The following is an 18000-nucleotide window of genomic DNA, read 5'->3' as shown; positions in this document are numbered from 1 at the left end:
TCTCTTTCCACTTAACAAATATTGAAGAAGCGCCTTACAAAACAGAAAATGTGAGAGAAACGTGCCCTTCGGAAGAACGTGGGGGGACATCTGCCGCGCCATAGCATAGCAAGGCGCGCTGTGGCTTGTGAACAGGCAAACCAGAGGACGGCTCACTTTAAGTAATCGAGAGCGACGGAGGAGAAGGGAAAGCCCCCTTGGACTTTTCCACGCCCTTATCGCCTTCCTTCGCTTCTTTCAATCTTCACTTGCTTGACCGACCTCCCCGCTGGGCTAAGATGGCGGCTGCTGTCAGGGCTATCGGGAGCTTGACGCGCTTCACGGCCGCTGCCAAGTATTGCTCGACCCGGAGCAGCCTCTTAGGTGAGAAAGGTTGGAAGGGAAACTTGCAGGCGCTCGGTTAATTGAGAGGGAATAGGAGGAAGAGCACAGACATTTCATTTTGTAGGGTAAGGGAGGGAGGAAGGGGGCGTTTCTAGGTTTACTCATGGTCTAAAACTGGCACCAGATTACACTCTTCCTTTATGATTACTTCTCTCCATTTCATGGGAAGTGGTCAAAGAGATTACTTAGACTATTTCACTCCAGCGTGCCTTTAATCTCGATCTTCTAGATCAGCCTTTTGAGCCTGGAGGCATCCTTGTGAAATATTTTTCATGCCTCGGGGAACCCTCAGCATATTTAGGCTCAATTATAAGCAGAATTTACAAAGTTGTTATAGTCGTTTCATGCACTTCGTTCTCTAAATCCAGTTTCTCCTTTCTTGCTGCTCCTCTGTTTCCACCTCCTCTCCCAAGGACCCTTTTGCAAAACTAGAGGGAGGTTGAGGCCTTGCAAGCATCAAGTACCCCTCCCCTTAATATTTAGACTCCTCGATCTCTCCTGAATTCTTGGCACCTGATGCCCAATCCTCCATCATCACCACAGCTCCCCCACACACATCCTCCCCCCCCCCCGCCTTTATGGGTGGTTCCTTCTTCCCCAGATGCACAGTTGGGCAAGTTTTCCTGCCCATTTGGGCTTGATTTTGGACATCAGTTGCAGGAAATCTTTGACATTTGTGGGTTGCATTTTTTGACGCTATTTTGGGCTATGGTAGTTTTAAGGTGGTGTACAATTTGGGGATTATATATCAAGCTGTCCTATTTGCAGAATGCCGCTCAGGGACACAGATGACACTGGCTCACTGAGTTGGATCAGCCAGCCTAATCATCTCCTGCTGCACCATTAGTCCCGCAAATCCAGCTTCTCCTTTATCTGACCCCCTCCTCCCCTTTCCATCTCCTTTCCCAAGGATCCTTCTGCAGAACTAGAGAGGGATTCACATCTTGCAGGCTCCCCTAAATATTTGGACTCCTCAACCTCCTGAACTTTTGGCACCCTGATGCTAAATACCACACATACACACTTTTCCCACTACCCTCTTCCCCGCATGTTGTGGGTGTTATCTTTTACCGCTGCTATCCGGGCCAGTCCAGCCCCAGATCTCCTGCATCCACTCTGAGATGGAGCTTCCTGGGTTGATGCACCTGCAAAAAGAGAGGTGTGTTCCAGTAAAGAAGTGTTGCAGGTGAGGTGTTGCAGATGGGGGGGGGCAGCAGCATGTCTTGTCTCTCTCCAAATCCCATGCCTCAGTTCATGGTTTACCTGCCTCCTTCTGGCACGTGTGCACACAATCCTTGCCCCACCCAGGTTTCACATATGCTCCAGTATGACTTTATTTATTTATTTATTTTATTTATTTGATTTTTATACCGCCCTTCTCCCGAAGGACTCAGGGCGGTGTACAGGCAAAAGTAAAAAACAGACAATACAATATACAATTTAAAATGCAAGTTAAAAAACTTATTATAATTAGCCTAAAAACTTTAAAATATATAAAAAAACTAAAACCCCATTTAAAATTAGTAATAAGAAATTTAAAATCGATAAAACTTAAGCCAGCCCCGCGCGAGTGAAAAGATGTGTCTTCAGTTCGCGGCGAAACTAACAATTTAAATGGAAGTTGTCCAGTACAGAATAGTGGAAGCTTAAACAATAGAGTAGATAAATTTACTTCCATAACTGAGGGTGAATCTGAATCTAGGTCTCCCTGTTCCAAGTCTAGTATCTTAAGCTCTGTGATAGTGGAGAATATATGCCGCTCAGGATGGGGAAATAAAGATGAATCACTTAAGTGGTTAATGCAGCACCTATAAATTTGGGATTCTTTCTGAAGTGTTGTAAACCATGAGTCCCATTGCACAAGTAGTCATAGTGTTACGATGGCAGTTGGACCAGAATTTCCATCACTAAGCAATCATAAAGCACAATGTCACATGACTGAATTGTACACCAACAGCAGTCCTGGTCGTCACTGTAATCCCACTGTAATATGGTGGTTGTGGGAAGAGGTGTGAGTCTCAGGCAAGAAGCACGGTGAGGGTACCACAGGCAGGCTGCTAATTGCCAAATGTCTAAATCATGATCATGTGACCATGTGGTGATGGCTGGAATATTGAGGATCAATCATAACTATCATTCAGTGTTATAAATTGAACAAATATTTATAACTTTGTTGCTTGTATCCTTACGATTTATATTGATATTGATCGGTTCCTGATTGCTTATTTGTACCCTATGACTACCATTAAGTATTGCACCTTAGAATTCTTGATGATCTTTTCTTTTATGTACACTGACAGCATATGCACCAAGACAAATTCCTTGCGTGTCCAATCACACTTGGCCAATAAAAAATTCTATTGTATTCTGTAACCTGAGAACTACCTGTAGTTCATGCAGATTCTTTATTTAACAGTTTGTAATTAACAAAAATTAACTAGAATAAGAAAAGTGCATAAATTATTTTCTGTTTTCAAAGATTTTAGAAAAGGATTGTCAGGATGAGTATCTAGTTCCCAAATTTCAAAGAACTTAATGGTTGTATTTTCTAATTTGTTACAGCTCTGACTTTGTAATAAAAATCATTTTGGTGAAAAAAAATACAATAGTTAAGACGAAGATGTAAAAAAAAGCTTCTATGTTTGACTTTTGATTGGATCCTATAAATAATGGAGAAGAATTGCTTCATAATTGCCTTCGAAAAATTAGGTTACAGATATGGAGCTAGATTGTACCAGGTACGGTAGGTGGTGTTGGTGCTGTTCCATTCCATCTCCATGACCATCCATGAGCTATTTCTAGGTGCTGTTATCCACATTCCGGAATTGGATTTGTTGCTCACACTGCTGTTCTATTGCAGCAGTTATCAACAATGGAGCTCACATTTTATTGATTGCTTCTTCACATTTTGTCCTACATCTCTTTTTTATGCCTGCAACCTATCAACCAAGCTATTTTTGCACATAGGTTTAGTGTTTTTTCAGAGCAGTACTAGATCTGTATTCATAAATAGCCTTATTGAGAAGTGACAAACATGCAGTATTTTACTTCTGTGACATATTAGTTGGACAGTTTGATAGATAGTTAAATTGTTCCATGTATCACCTATATTCATCCAGCCCAACTCCTGTTAGGGAGAACAATTAATTGTTGATATCAAGCTTGGTGGGATGGGAAATACAGATGGGGGAACGCTTCATTCACATTTTAAACTATCCTTCATTAAAAAAAGGCAGCAACTACAGTAGTGGCCAAAATTGTGGAAACCTTTTGGGAAAAGTGTATTTTCTAAAAATAGCTAATAACACCACTTTTTTTTGGAGTAGTACCATAAAATTATATATCAATGGAAAGATAATTTAATCAAGAATGTAATGCAATAACTTTTATGAAGGATTTGCTATTAGAATAGCAGTTAGTGTAAAGAAGAAAAGTGAAACACGTAGAAAATATGAGATATACAAAAAATATCGCTATAGAAAAAATGAGATATACAAAAATTATCACCATGTCAGTTAATATTAGTTAGGTAATCTTTAGCATGAATTATGGCCTTACACCGTCTTCCCATGGAGTGAACCAAGTCTTCTAGTTCTGCAGCTTTATAATGTGAAAACAAGATTGAATGATTGCTTCTATTAATTGGATTTTATTGCTGGGTCACTTCTGACTAATAAGTTTCTTTAGTTGGCTCCATAGATTTTCAGATGGGTTAAGGTCTAGGCTATTCCCAGGCCATTCCAGCAGTGAAATATGATTATCTTGAAACTCAAAAAAAAGTAGTATTATTAGCCATCAAATCTCAAAAATACACTTTTCCCAAACGGTTTCCAGAATTTTGGCCACTACTGTATTAGTCAGCCTTCTTAGGGCTCAGGAAGCATAGGACTCAGCAGTTTGAAGCAAATGATTTTCTGTTACCTTAAAAACTGGTAGGTAGAATTTTAATGCAGCTGTTTGATTATTGCCAGAAAATTGTGGCTTGCACCAGTTTATGTCTCCAGTCCCTCTCTACATCCCTTTCAGTCTTCTCAGAAAACCATGTGAGGTCTCAAGCAAGCAAATTTCTCCACTCCTCTGCTAATGCAGCACTTTATAATAGCATGCCATCAATGGCTTTATTAGTTAAGAGTCTGGTAAATAAATCTTAATATAATATTGAAGATCTGAAAACAGGCCTAAGGAAAGAACTTTTTAGATGTTCCTTTCTCCAGGCACCACATCATAAGAGCAATTTAAATGTGCTTTTCAATAAATAGGCAAGATTCTGTTGTTCTGGTACAGTCAGTTGTGCATTATATTCTATTGTTACTCAGTTTACCTGTTTTTTAATTCATAATAAATTTGCCTGATAATTTGACTTTAAAATTTGTTTTGGTTTTATTGCCGTTAAAAATGGTTTATATTTATTTGTTCTCTTTGATTGAAATGTGAAGGCACATTACAAGTTACTATTGTTGTCAGTAGGTAAATTTTGTATTTTCTCAGAGAGAAACTACCTCTGAAAACCAATCCTGTACATTTTGTTACTGCAGAGTATACAGTTTAAAATAATTACTCTACTGAATTTCTTTTAAATAGCCATAGAAGAAACATATGGTATATTGATTAGGATAATATTTTTTTTTATCTCGGGATTATATTCTAAACAAGGAAAGGTTATAGAAAGAAAAAGGGGAAAAAGACTTGTTACCTAAAGATACCTAATGCTGTGTCATCGCATTAGATTTCATGGTTGAAATATCACCTGCAATATAGTTATTAGTTCGTTGTCATCTGATGATAATAGACTACAAGGCTATAGTTTAGGAAATCAATTGCTGCTATTTTAGAATAAGTAAACTAGCAAACAGACTTAATTTTGTGAAATCATCTCAAAAAACTGGGTAGGAGAGAAATCTTTATGCCCCAGGAATTGTGGGCAAATCAACCCAACTTTACAACATGAGCATATTTAGATTGCAGTATACTGAGGATTTTCCCCTAAATAATATTTTGTAAATTGGGGAAATTGTTGAAAAACAAAGAAATTGGGAGCACAGTTTCTGGTAAATACATTTATTATTTAACCATGTTCTGTGTTACCACAATAAAAAATGACTCTTGACTACTTACATGGAAAAGATATAGATTAAAATCTATGTGGTAAAAATAAAGATGGTAAGACTGACAATGGGAAATTTGTACACACTTGCAATAAACACAAATATATACACTCGTGCAAGTGTGTCAAATGCATAAATTTATATGTGGTGAGGGTGAGTTTTCCTGGCTTGGTTTCAGTGGGACCTGGCAACTCTAAGTGGGCACTGTAGGAAAGCAAGGCATTATGTTGAATTTCAAGCTGTGTTCATAGTTAATTTTCTATCTGTTCCATTTTGGGAGGGAGCAATTCTCTTTAAGTACATCTTTTGGGTAAATATTGTATGCCTATCTTGCTGAGCTGACTCTGATAGAGAAGACAAACGCAGAGAGACTTTGTTAGGAAGATAGCAGGGGGAAAAGTGTATGACCTCAGCTCTTCATTGCCTGCATTTCTGGACAAGATGGAATGTAGGTGAAAGGTCCTTTTCTTTCTGTTTGCTTCTATTGAAAAGTAAGCAGGAAGGCAGGGCACCCTTCCAGCTTTTGAGCGGAGATCATGTGATTGACTTACAAAGCATGGCATGTTTCAGTATGGACGTGCAGGTTTTTTAAATTAATCATTACGTTTTTGTTTAGGACTTGCACATTCCCCCTCCACCCCCACCTATTTTGAGTATACTTTTTCATATCATTTTTGCTCAGTGTACCAATAGGTAAAGTAATTAGTCTCTTGTTATTAACCTGTTTCAGACTTAATATGCTTTGAAAGCCATACTTCAAAAAAATCATAGGTGATAGAATGTTAAAAGTGCTGTTTTTTAAAAAACAGGTCATTGCTTTTTGCATTCCAGACAGTTTTTGCATACTCTCTTATTGCTATTTTTTTATTTAACCAGATTCCATGGATGTAAGATATTTCCATGTTTTCAGTTTTAAGTCACACAGAAAGCAAAAATCCATGCCACCCAGAATTTGTTCAATATAATATTAAATTATATTGAGCAAAATACCATTCAGTGTTTATGTCCCTGAAGAGCTCAGAACTGCATCAGGAGCTCTTTTGCTAGCACTTAAAAGACCATTGATCTAAGACAGGATATACTGATTTAACCTGAGAAGACAGCACATAATGCATATTGCTTTCCAAGTAGGATGGATTACAACTCCTATCATCCCTATTCAGCAGTGATTGGCCATAATAAGTAAACAGGATCCAATTTTTCATTCCCAGGTGCCAAACGCACATCATGTTTGAGGTCTTAGCAACAATGTACAGGTAGACCCCGAATTACAGCCATTTGTTTAGTGACTGTTTGCAGTTACAGCCATTTGTTTAGTGACTGTTTGCAGTTACAACAGTACTGACAAAAGTGACTTATGACCATTTTTCACATTTCGACCATTGCTGCATCCCTGTGGTTGTGTGATCAAAATTCGGATGCTTGGCAACTGGCTCATATTTGTGATGGTTGCAATGTCCTGGAGGCATGTGATTACTTCTGACAAGCAAAGTCAATGGGAAAACCAGATTCCCTTTACAACCATGTTTCTAACTGGACAGCTGCAGTGATTCATTTAACAACTGTGGCAAAAAAAGTCATAAAATGGGAAACCATCTTACCATTAAGCAGCTATGGGCTCCTCTCCCTTTGTTTGATTGTTCCCTAGGCAGCCTCTCTTCCCATCATCTCTCCAAATCATTCACATGTATCATTACAAATAATGAAAGAGAGAGGGAGGGGGAGAGAGAAAGAGTGCAAAGATTGTAAATAAGGGCATTAGTCTCAAAGTTACTTTTTCATCACTGTCATAGCTGTGAATGGTTGTTGTCCAGGGCAGGAAGCAAAGAAGGACTACAAGTAGGCCTTGACTTACAACAGGTCATTTAACCTGTTGTAAGGGAACAGGTTGTAAACTCCAAAAGGGAGCTTTGTGGCCCTTAAAACACTTCCGGCCATCGTAAAATGTCGTGCTATCTCCACCAAATACATGACCTGTTTGTACTTATGACTTGTCGCCCACGATCATGTCATCGTTTGTAATCTTCTCTGTCAGCTTTCCCAGAAAGTCCATGGGGGAAGCCAGCAGGAAAGATTTCGAGCTGCTGCCATCTGCCAGAGGACTTCCTCTTATCTTTAGGCTGAAAGAGCTGCTTGCCCGGTAGAACTCAATCCCTCCACTTACTGCAAAAGTAAAAACAGACAATACAATATACAATTTAAAATGCAAGTTAAAAAACTTATTATAATTAGCCTAAGAACTTTAAAATATATAAAAAACTAAAACCCCATTTAAAATTAGTAATAAGAAATTTAAAATCGATAAAACTTAAGCCAGCCCCAGCAGTGAAAAGATGTGTCTTCAGTTCATAAACTAACAATTTAAATGGAAGTTGTCCAGTACAGAATAGTGGAAGCTTAAACAATAGAGTAGATAAATTTACTTCCATAACTGAGGGTGAATCTGAATCTAGGTCTCCCTGTTCCAAGTCTAGTATCTTAAGCTCTGTGATAGTGGAGAATATATGCGCTCAGGATGGGAAATAAAGATGAATCACTTAAGTGGTTAATGCAGCACCTATAAATTTGGGATTCTTTCTGAAGTGTTGTAAACCATGAGTCCCATTGCACAAGTAGTCATAGTGTTACGATGGCAGTTGGACCAGAATTTCCATCACTAAGCAATCATAAAGCACAATGTCACATGACTGAATTGTACACCAACAGCAGTCCTGGTCGTCACTGTAATCCCACTGTAATATGGTGGTTGTGGGAAGAGGTGTGAGTCTCAGGCAAGAAGCACGGTGAGGGTACCACAGGCAGGCTGCTAATTGCCAAATGTCTAAATCATGATCATGTGACCATGTGGTGATGGCTGGAATATTGAGGATCAATCATAACTATCATTCAGTGTTATAAATTGAACAAATATTTATAACTTTGTTGCTTGTATCCTTACGATTTATATTGATATTGATTGGTTCCTGATTGCTTATTTGTACCCTATGACTATCATTAAGTGTTGCACCTTAGAATTCTTGATGATCTTTTCTTTTATGTACACTGAGAGCACATGCACCAAGACAAATTCTTTGTGTGTCCAATCACACTTGGCCAATAAAAAATTCTATTGTATTCTGTAACCTGAGAACTACCTGTAGTTCATGCAGATTCTTTATTTAACAGTTTGTAATTAACAAAAATTAACTAGAATAAGAAAAGTGCATAAATTATTTTCTGTTTTCAAAGATTTTAGAAAAGGATTGTCAGGATGAGTATCTAGTTCCCAAATTTCAAAGAACTTAATGGTTGTATTTTCTAATTTGTTACAGCTCTGACTTTGTAATAAAAATCATTTTGGTGAAAAAAAATACAATAGTTAAGACGAAGATGTAAAAAAAAGCTTCTATGTTTGACTTTTGATTGGATCCTATAAATAATGGAGAAGAATTGCTTCATAATTGCCTTCGAAAAATTAGGTTACAGATATGGAGCTAGATTGTACCAGGTACGGTAGGTGGTGTTGGTGCTGTTCCATTCCATCTCCATGACCATCCATGAGCTATTTCTAGGTGCTGTTATCCACATTCCGGAATTGGATTTGTTGCTCACACTGCTGTTCTATTGCAGCAGTTATCAACAATGGAGCTCACATTTTATTGATTGCTTCTTCACATTTTGTCCTACATCTCTTTTTTATGCCTGCAACCTATCAACCAAGCTATTTTTGCACATAGGTTTAGTGTTTTTTCAGAGCAGTACTAGATCTGTATTCATAAATAGCCTTATTGAGAAGTGACAAACATGCAGTATTTTACTTCTGTGACATATTAGTTGGACAGTTTGATAGATAGTTAAATTGTTCCATGTATCACCTATATTCATCCAGCCCAACTCCTGTTAGGGAGAACAATTAATTGTTGATATCAAGCTTGGTGGGATGGGAAATACAGATGGGGGAACGCTTCATTCACATTTTTAAACTATCCTTCATTTAAAAAAGGCAGCAACTACAGTAGTGGCCAAAATTGTGGAAACCTTTTGGGAAAAGTGTATTTTCTAAAAATAGCTAATAACACCACTTTTTTTTGGAGTAGTACCATAAAATTATATATCAATGGAAAGATAATTTAATCAAGAATGTAATGCAATAACTTTTATGAAGGATTTGCTATTAGAATAGCAGTTAGTGTAAAGAAGAAAAGTGAAACACGTAGAAAATATGAGATATACAAAAAATATCGCTATAGAAAAAATGAGATATACAAAAATTATCACCATGTCAGTTAATATTAGTTAGGTAATCTTTAGCATGAATTATGGCCTTACACCGTCTTCCCATGGAGTGAACCAAGTCTTCTAGTTCTGCAGCTTTATAATGTGAAAACAAGATTGAATGATTGCTTCTATTAATTGGATTTTATTGCTGGGTCACTTCTGACTAATAAGTTTCTTTAGTTGGCTCCATAGATTTTCAGATGGGTTAAGGTCTAGGCTATTCCCAGGCCATTCCAGCAGTGAAATATGATTATCTTGAAACTCAAAAAAAAGTAGTATTATTAGCCATCAAATCTCAAAAATACACTTTTCCCAAACGGTTTCCAGAATTTTGGCCACTACTGTATTAGTCAGCCTTCTTAGGGCTCAGGAAGCATAGGACTCAGCAGTTTGAAGCAAATGATTTTCTGTTACCTTAAAAACTGGTAGGCAGAATTTTAATGCAGCTGTTTGATTATTGCCAGAAAATTGTGGCTTGCACCAGTTTATGTCTCCAGTCCCCTCTCTACATCCCTTTCAGTCTTCTCAGAAAACCATGTGAGGTCTCAAGCAAGCAAAAAGTTCTCCACTCCTCTGCTAATGCAGCACTTTATAATAGCATGCCATCAATGGCTTTATTAGTTAAGAGTCTGGTAAATAAATCTTAATATAATATTGAAGATCTGAAAACAGGCCTAAGGAAAGAACTTTTTAGATGTTCCTTTCTCCAGGCACCACATCATAAGAGCAATTTAAATGTGCTTTTCAATAAATAGGCAAGATTCTGTTGTTCTGGTACAGTCAGTTGTGCATTATATTCTATTGTTACTCAGTTTACCTGTTTTTTAATTCATAATAAATTTGCCTGATAATTTGACTTTAAAATTTGTTTTGGTTTTATTGCCGTTAAAAATGGTTTATATTTATTTGTTCTCTTTGATTGAAATGTGAAGGCACATTACAAGTTACTATTGTTGTCAGTAGGTAAATTTTTGTATTTTTCTCAGAGAGAAACTACCTCTGAAAAACCAATCCTGTACATTTTGTTACTGCAGAGTATACAGTTTAAAATAATTACTCTACTGAATTTCTTTTAAATAGCCATAGAAGAAACATATGGTATATTGATTAGAATAATATTTTTTTTATCTCGGGATTATATTCTAAACAAGGAAAGGTTATAGAAAGAAAAAGGGGAAAAAGACTTGTTACCTAAAGATACCTAATGCTGTGTCATCGCATTAGATTTCATGGTTGAAATATCACCTGCAATATAGTTATTAGTTCGTTGTCATCTGATGATAATAGACTACAAGGCTATAGTTTAGGAAATCAATTGCTGCTATTTTAGAATAAGTAAACTAGCAAACAGACTTAATTTTGTGAAATCATCTCAAAAAACTGGGTAGGAGAGAAATCTTTATGCCCCAGGAATTGTGGACAAATCCAACCCAACTTTACAACATGAGCATATTTAGATTGCAGTATACTGAGGATTTTCCCCTAAATAATATTTTGTAAATTGGGGAAATTGTTGAAAAACAAAGAAATTGGGAGCACAGTTTCTGGTAAATACATTTATTATTTAACCATGTTCTGTGTTACCACAATAAAAAATGACTCTTGACTACTTACATGGAAAAGATATAGATTAAAATCTATGTGGTAAAAATAAAGATGGTAAGACTGACAATGGGAAATTTGTACACACTTGCAATAAACACAAATATATACACTCGTGCAAGTGTGTCAAATGCATAAATTTATATGTGGTGAGGGTGAGTTTTCCTGGCTTGGTTTCAGTGGGACCTGGCAACTCTAAGTGGGCACTGTAGGAAAGCAAGGCATTATGTTGAATTTCAAGCTGTGTTCATAGTTAATTTTCTATCTGTTCCATTTTGGGAGGGAGCAATTCTCTTTAAGTACATCTTTTGGGTAAATATTGTATGCCTATCTTGCTGAGCTGACTCTGATAGAGAAGACAAACGCAGAGAGAGACTTTGTTAGGAAGATAGCAGGGGGAAAAGTGTATGACCTCAGCTCTTCATTGCCTGCATTTCTGGACAAGATGGAATGTAGGTGAAAGGTCCTTTTCTTTCTGTTTGCTTCTATTGAAAAGTAAGCAGGAAGGCAGGGCACCCTTCCAGCTTTTGAGCGGAGATCATGTGATTGACTTACAAAGCATGGCATGTTTCAGTATGGACGTGCAGGTTTTTTAAATTAATCATTACGTTTTTGTTTAGGACTTGCACATTCCCCCTCCACCCCCACCTATTTTGAGTATACTTTTTCATATCATTTTTGCTCAGTGTACCAATAGGTAAAGTAATTAGTCTCTTGTTATTAACCTGTTTCAGACTTAATATGCTTTGAAAGCCATACTTCAAAAAAATCATAGGTGATAGAATGTTAAAAGTGCTGTTTTTTAAAAAACAGGTCATTGCTTTTTGCATTCCAGACAGTTTTTGCATACTCTCTTATTGCTATTTTTTTATTTAACCAGATTCCATGGATGTAAGATATTTCCATGTTTTCAGTTTTAAGTCACACAGAAAGCAAAAATCCATGCCACCCAGAATTTGTTCAATATAATATTAAATTATATTGAGCAAAATACCATTCAGTGTTTATGTCCCTGAAGAGCTCAGAACTGCATCAGGAGCTCTTTTGCTAGCACTTAAAAGACCATTGATCTAAGACAGGATATACTGATTTAACCTGAGAAGACAGCACATAATGCATATTGCTTTCCAAGTAGGATGGATTACAACTCCTATCATCCCTATTCAGCAGTGATTGGCCATAATAAGTAAACAGGATCCAATTTTTCATTCCCAGGTGCCAAACGCACATCATGTTTGAGGTCTTAGCAACAATGTACAGGTAGACCCCGAATTACAGCCATTTGTTTAGTGACTGTTTGCAGTTACAGCCATTTGTTTAGTGACTGTTTGCAGTTACAACAGTACTGACAAAAGTGACTTATGACCATTTTTCACATTTACGACCATTGCTGCATCCCTGTGGTTGTGTGATCAAAATTCGGATGCTTGGCAACTGGCTCATATTTGTGATGGTTGCAATGTCCTGGAGGCATGTGATTACTTCTGACAAGCAAAGTCAATGGGAAAACCAGATTCCCTTTACAACCATGTTTCTAACTGGACAGCTGCAGTGATTCATTTAACAACTGTGGCAAAAAAAGTCATAAAATGGGAAACCATCTTACCATTAAGCAGCTATGGGCTCCTCTCCCTTTGTTTGATTGTTCCCTAGGCAGCCTCTCTTCCCATCATCTCTCCAAATCATTCACATGTATCATTACAAATAATGAAAGAGAGAGGGAGGGGGAGAGAGAAAGAGTGCAAAGATTGTAAATAAGGGCATTAGTCTCAAAGTTACTTTTTCATCACTGTCATAGCTGTGAATGGTTGTTGTCCAGGGCAGGAAGCAAAGAAGGACTACAAGTAGGCCTTGACTTACAACAGGTCATTTAACCTGTTGTAAGGGAACAGGTTGTAAACTCCAAAAGGGAGCTTTGTGGCCCTTAAAACACTTCCGGCCATCGTAAAATGTCGTGCTATCTCCACCAAATACATGACCTGTTTGTACTTATGACTTGTCGCCCACGATCATGTCATCGTTTGTAATCTTCTCTGTCAGCTTTCCCAGAAAGTCCATGGGGGAAGCCAGCAGGAAAGATTTCGAGCTGCTGCCATCTGCCAGGAGGACTTCCTCTTATCTTTAGGCTGAAAGAGCTGCTTGCCCGGTAGAACTCAATCCCTCCACTTACTGCAAAAATGCAATCTTTTTCTGCAATGCGGCAGAGGTGTTCTCTTCCACACACAGAGGAGAGCTCAGCCCCTCCGCTAGGCTGCAGTAACAGGTCTCTGATCCTGAAGATCCAAGCAGTGTTTCTGGAGCCTGGCACAGATGCTGTCTCCTGTGCACGGAAGAACACAGGAAAGCTAACAAATGCAATCATTCTCATAATAATTTGGAAGGTTTTCAAATTGCACAATTTTGAGAAAAAGCTTTCCAGTGATTGTGAGAATGGGGCCTGCTTGCAGAAAAAGGCAAAGGTAAGTGGACCTGTGCATGGTGGACCAAGGAGAAGGTGTGGGCCCAGTAGGGACTAGGAGATAGCCTGGGCCTCCTGGATGCAGTAGAGCAGGAAGAGGGTCTTGGCCTTCTTGGCACAGTGGAGCAGGGAAAGTTGATCCGTTAAACAACCTGTGCAGTTGCTTAACAACTGTGGCAAAAAGTCATAAAATGGGAAAACCAGATTCCTTTACAACCATGTTTCTAACTGGACAGCTGCAGTGATTCATTTAACAACTGTAACTGGGAGAGCTAGATTGTGGTCATGTGCCATCTCAGTGAGATTTCTGTCCCAACTGTGGTCATAGGTCAAGGACTATCTGTACATGTATCTATTTTGCAGGAGGCATTCAATGCTTTTTTAAAAATATGAAGTTTCTTTGGGATGCCCAGATGTTTAAATATTTGCTCATGAGAATTTAAAATAATTTTTTGGCCCTGTATAACTCCTGAAATCTCTTCCAGATTATGCTTGCCGAAACCTCAGCACTTCCCCTGCTGTTAAATGTAAGTATAAATACTTTCTTGGTGGGGATTGATGGGTATAAACTGGAATTTTGACTGATGGAATGAAATTACATAGAGGTGACTCTCGGTCAATTTTTTGCACATTGTTTTATTCTGTTCAGAAGTTTTGTACGTGTAACAATTAAAAAATAATGAGAAGGAAACTGTAGAGCAATACGTGGGATTAATAAAGATATAGACAACAGTAGCCTACTGGGAGAGGCGGGGGTGTGGGAACTTTCATTTCATATTAGAAAGAATGTGTTTTTTATCTAACATGTTTCTTTTTGCCTTATAAATGCTGGAGGCCCAATATTGGGTTCGTTCATAAGGTTATATGCATAGGAAGCACTTGCAAAAACAAGTCTGAAACTTGGAACAGCAACAGTAATTAAGACACATATCAGCTAATCACTTAGCTGTGCTTCGCAGGTGTGTTGGGTGATAACTATTGAAAAGGATGGGAATTACAGTTACACATCTGGAAGGGAATTAGACTGGGGAATATTGCCTCACCATATAGAAAAGTGAAAGTGATGAGGATGACTATTATAGGCCCAAAAGGTTTGAAATATCTGCATGGGGTATCTCATTAAGACCTTTTGTTCATCTCATTATGTTGAACAACATAATGAGATGTTATGACAAACATGTCAATGAGAGTTGATATCTTGGTTTCTGGAGCCTGGCACAGATGCTGTCTCCTGTGCACGGAAGAACACAGGAAAGCTATGAGCACCATCCTGAGGCCTATAATATCTTTAGCCTTCAGATTGATCATGCTTGCTAGCTTTTTAGTCAGGAAAGCTAACAAATGCAATCATTCTCATAATAATTTGGAAGGTTTTCAAATTGCACAATTTTGAGAAAAAGCTTTCCAGTGATTGTGAGAATGGGGCCTGCTTGCAGAAAAAGGCAAAGGTAAGTGGACCTGTGCATGGTGGACCAAGGAGAAGGTGTGGGCCCAGTAGGGACTAGGAGATAGCCTGGGCCTCCTGGATGCAGTAGAGCAGGAAGAGGGTCTTGGCCTTCTTGGCACAGTGGAGCAGGGAAAGTTGATCCGTTAAACAACCTGTGCAGTTGCTTAACAACTGTAACTGGGAGAGCTAGATTGTGGTCATGTGCCATCTCAGTGAGATCTTCACTCAGTGAGATTTCTGTCCCAACTGTGGTCATAGGTCAAGGACTATCTGTACATGTATCTATTTTGCAGGAGGCATTCAATGCTTTTTTAAAAATATGAAGTTTCTTTGGGATGCCCAGATGTTTAAATATTTGCTCATGAGAATTTAAAATAATTTTTTGGCCCTGTATAACTCCTGAAATCTCTTCCAGATTATGCTTGCCGAAACCTCAGCACTTCCCCTGCTGTTAAATGTAAGTATAAATACTTTCTTGGTGGGGATTGATGGGTATAAACTGGAATTTTGACTGATGGAATGAAATTACATAGAGGTGACTCTCGGTCAATTTTTTGCACATTGTTTTATTCTGTTCAGAAGTTTTGTACGTGTAACAATTAAAAAATAATGAGAAGGAAACTGTAGAGCAATACGTGGGATTAATAAAGATATAGACAACAGTAGCCTACTGGGAGAGGCGGGGGTGTGGGAACTTTCATTTCATATTAGAAAGAATGTGTTTTTTATCTAACATGTTTCTTTTTGCCTTATAAATGCTGGAGGCCCAATATTGGGTTCGTTCATAAGGTTATATGCATAGGAAGCACTTGCAAAAACAAGTCTGAAACTTGGAACAGCAACAGTAATTAAGACACATATCAGCTAATCACTTAGCTGTGCTTCCCAGGTGTGTTGGGTGATAACTATTGAAAAGGATGGGAATTACAGTTACACATCTGGAAGGGAATTAGACTGGGGAATATTGCCTCACCATATAGAAAAGTGAAAGTGATGAGGATGACTATTATAGGCCCAAAAGGTTTGAAATATCTGCATGGGGTATCTCATTAAGACCTTTTGTTCATCTCATTATGTTGAACAACATAATGAGATGTTATGACAAACATGTCAATGAGAGTTGATATCTTGGTTTCCCACAGGATCTAAAATATTTACTTATTTTTGCTAACTATTAATGGCATTATATAATTTTGAACTCCTCTGTTGAATTTTAGGGTGTAGAATAATACATGCATCTCTTGCCTCTTTTCTATCTTAGCTAGAACCCATGTTAATTATGACATCAAAGAAGATGTTGCTGTTGTTCGTTTTAACTCCCCTAATTCCAAGGTAAGTTCCAATTGCTTTTCACTTGGTGAAAGTCATCTAGACTTGGCAAAAATACAGATATCTAGAATACAACGAAGAAAGGATGAAGAAGGAAGATCTTGTACAGAAAATTTGAAAGTGGAGGTTGGGGTCTTGGAGAGTAAAACAAGGGGCAGGAACTTTCCAGAAATGGAAAAAAAAGAAGGTGGCAGGGTCTAATATAGTAATGACAATAAGAACCGTTATAAAATAAAGATTAGTTGTAAGGCTTGGGTGCGGTTTCAACCCAGGTCTGTACTGCATAGAACCCAGTTTCAGGATCAGTTACTGGCCTCCACAACAGAACTACATTTTTGTGGATGAACTCGGCATATCTGATCTAAGTGATCTTTTTGTAATCAGTTCATTCAGCAGCTACAGCTGGTTCAACTCCAATGGCACAAGCAATAAATGGGCACTTCTTGTTAATCTCAAGTGTCATTGGTGCTGCCTGAGTTGCATTGGATGTCAACTGGCTTCTGAGTGTAGTTCAGCGTGCTGGTTGTTACCTATCAACCTCAACATGACACAGGGCCTGGTTACTGGAGGGACCACCCATCTCCAATTGTTTCTGCCCATCTGGTGCATTTGGGCAGAATGGGTGCCCTCAAGTAATAACAGATTAACATATTAACAGAATTGGAAGGGACCTTGGAAGTCTAGTCCAGCCCTCTGCTCAAGCAGGAGACCCTATACCATTTCAGAGAAATGGCTGTCCAATCGCTACTTAAAAATTTCTAGTGGTGGAGCACCCATAACCTCTGAGGGCAAAATGGTTCCACTGATTAATTGTTCTCACTGACAGAAAATTTCTCCTTAGTTCGAGGTTGGATCTCTCCTTGATATGTTTCCATCCGTTACTTCTTGTAATGGATGAAACCTATTAAAAATGATCTTAATAAGCTAGAAGATTATCACAGAATGATCCTCTACCATCATTCACAATGATTCAGTGGCAGCAGTGTTTCACAAAAACACTCAAGCCAAGTAGGGGAAGAGAATATATAACTTCTGAATTATGACAAGAACATGAACTGACATTATATTCCTCCCAGAAGCTGCTACCCAGTATTTTGTACTTTTCAAAACAGAAAACTCCTCCATCTAAAATTGACCAACTTACCAAGGTCTCATCAATTTATCTTATAGGATTGAGAAAGAGTGCCTTTTTTTTTTTACTGCTTCTGCCGTCTGAGCTTAATTTTTGGCAGCTTTTATTATTGCGGTCAAACAGTGCAAGCATCCCATGTTAGCTATGACAAAATCATACCATAATAAAATCATATCATAGATAATGGAGTTCAATTCTTCAAGATTTTGTCCCTGCATATTAAATGTATGCTAACCATTACTGTGTAAAAGTATCTTAAAAAGCACGGAATGTTTGTGTTTGATTG

The 18000-nt window shown here is 38.1% G+C and overlaps 1 protein-coding gene across 2 annotated transcripts in view; it reads left to right on the top strand.

The window, feature by feature from the left end:
* Positions 1–133: 133 nt before the first annotated feature.
* The window catches only part of HADHA (hydroxyacyl-CoA dehydrogenase trifunctional multienzyme complex subunit alpha), a 38577-nt gene continuing 20710 nt past the window's right edge, over positions 134–18000 (top strand). Inside the window, exons 1-3 of one of the 2 annotated variants that reach the window (XM_058164711.1) lie at positions 134–363; positions 15669–15710; positions 16515–16585. In XM_058164711.1, the coding sequence (XP_058020694.1) occupies positions 279–363; positions 15669–15710; positions 16515–16585 (198 nt within the window). In that variant the 5' untranslated portion in view covers positions 134–278. Of the gene's footprint in view, positions 364–14291; positions 14334–15668; positions 15711–16514; positions 16586–18000 lie in introns of both variants that reach the window. The other variant, XM_058164710.1, reaches the window with a different exon arrangement.

Source organism: Ahaetulla prasina, chromosome 1 (genome assembly GCF_028640845.1).
Source record: "Ahaetulla prasina isolate Xishuangbanna chromosome 1, ASM2864084v1, whole genome shotgun sequence".
NCBI classification, from domain to species: Eukaryota; Metazoa; Chordata; class Lepidosauria; order Squamata; family Colubridae; genus Ahaetulla; species Ahaetulla prasina.
The sequence above is the reverse complement of the archived record's forward strand: the minus strand, read 5'-3'. Positions and strand labels throughout refer to the sequence as shown.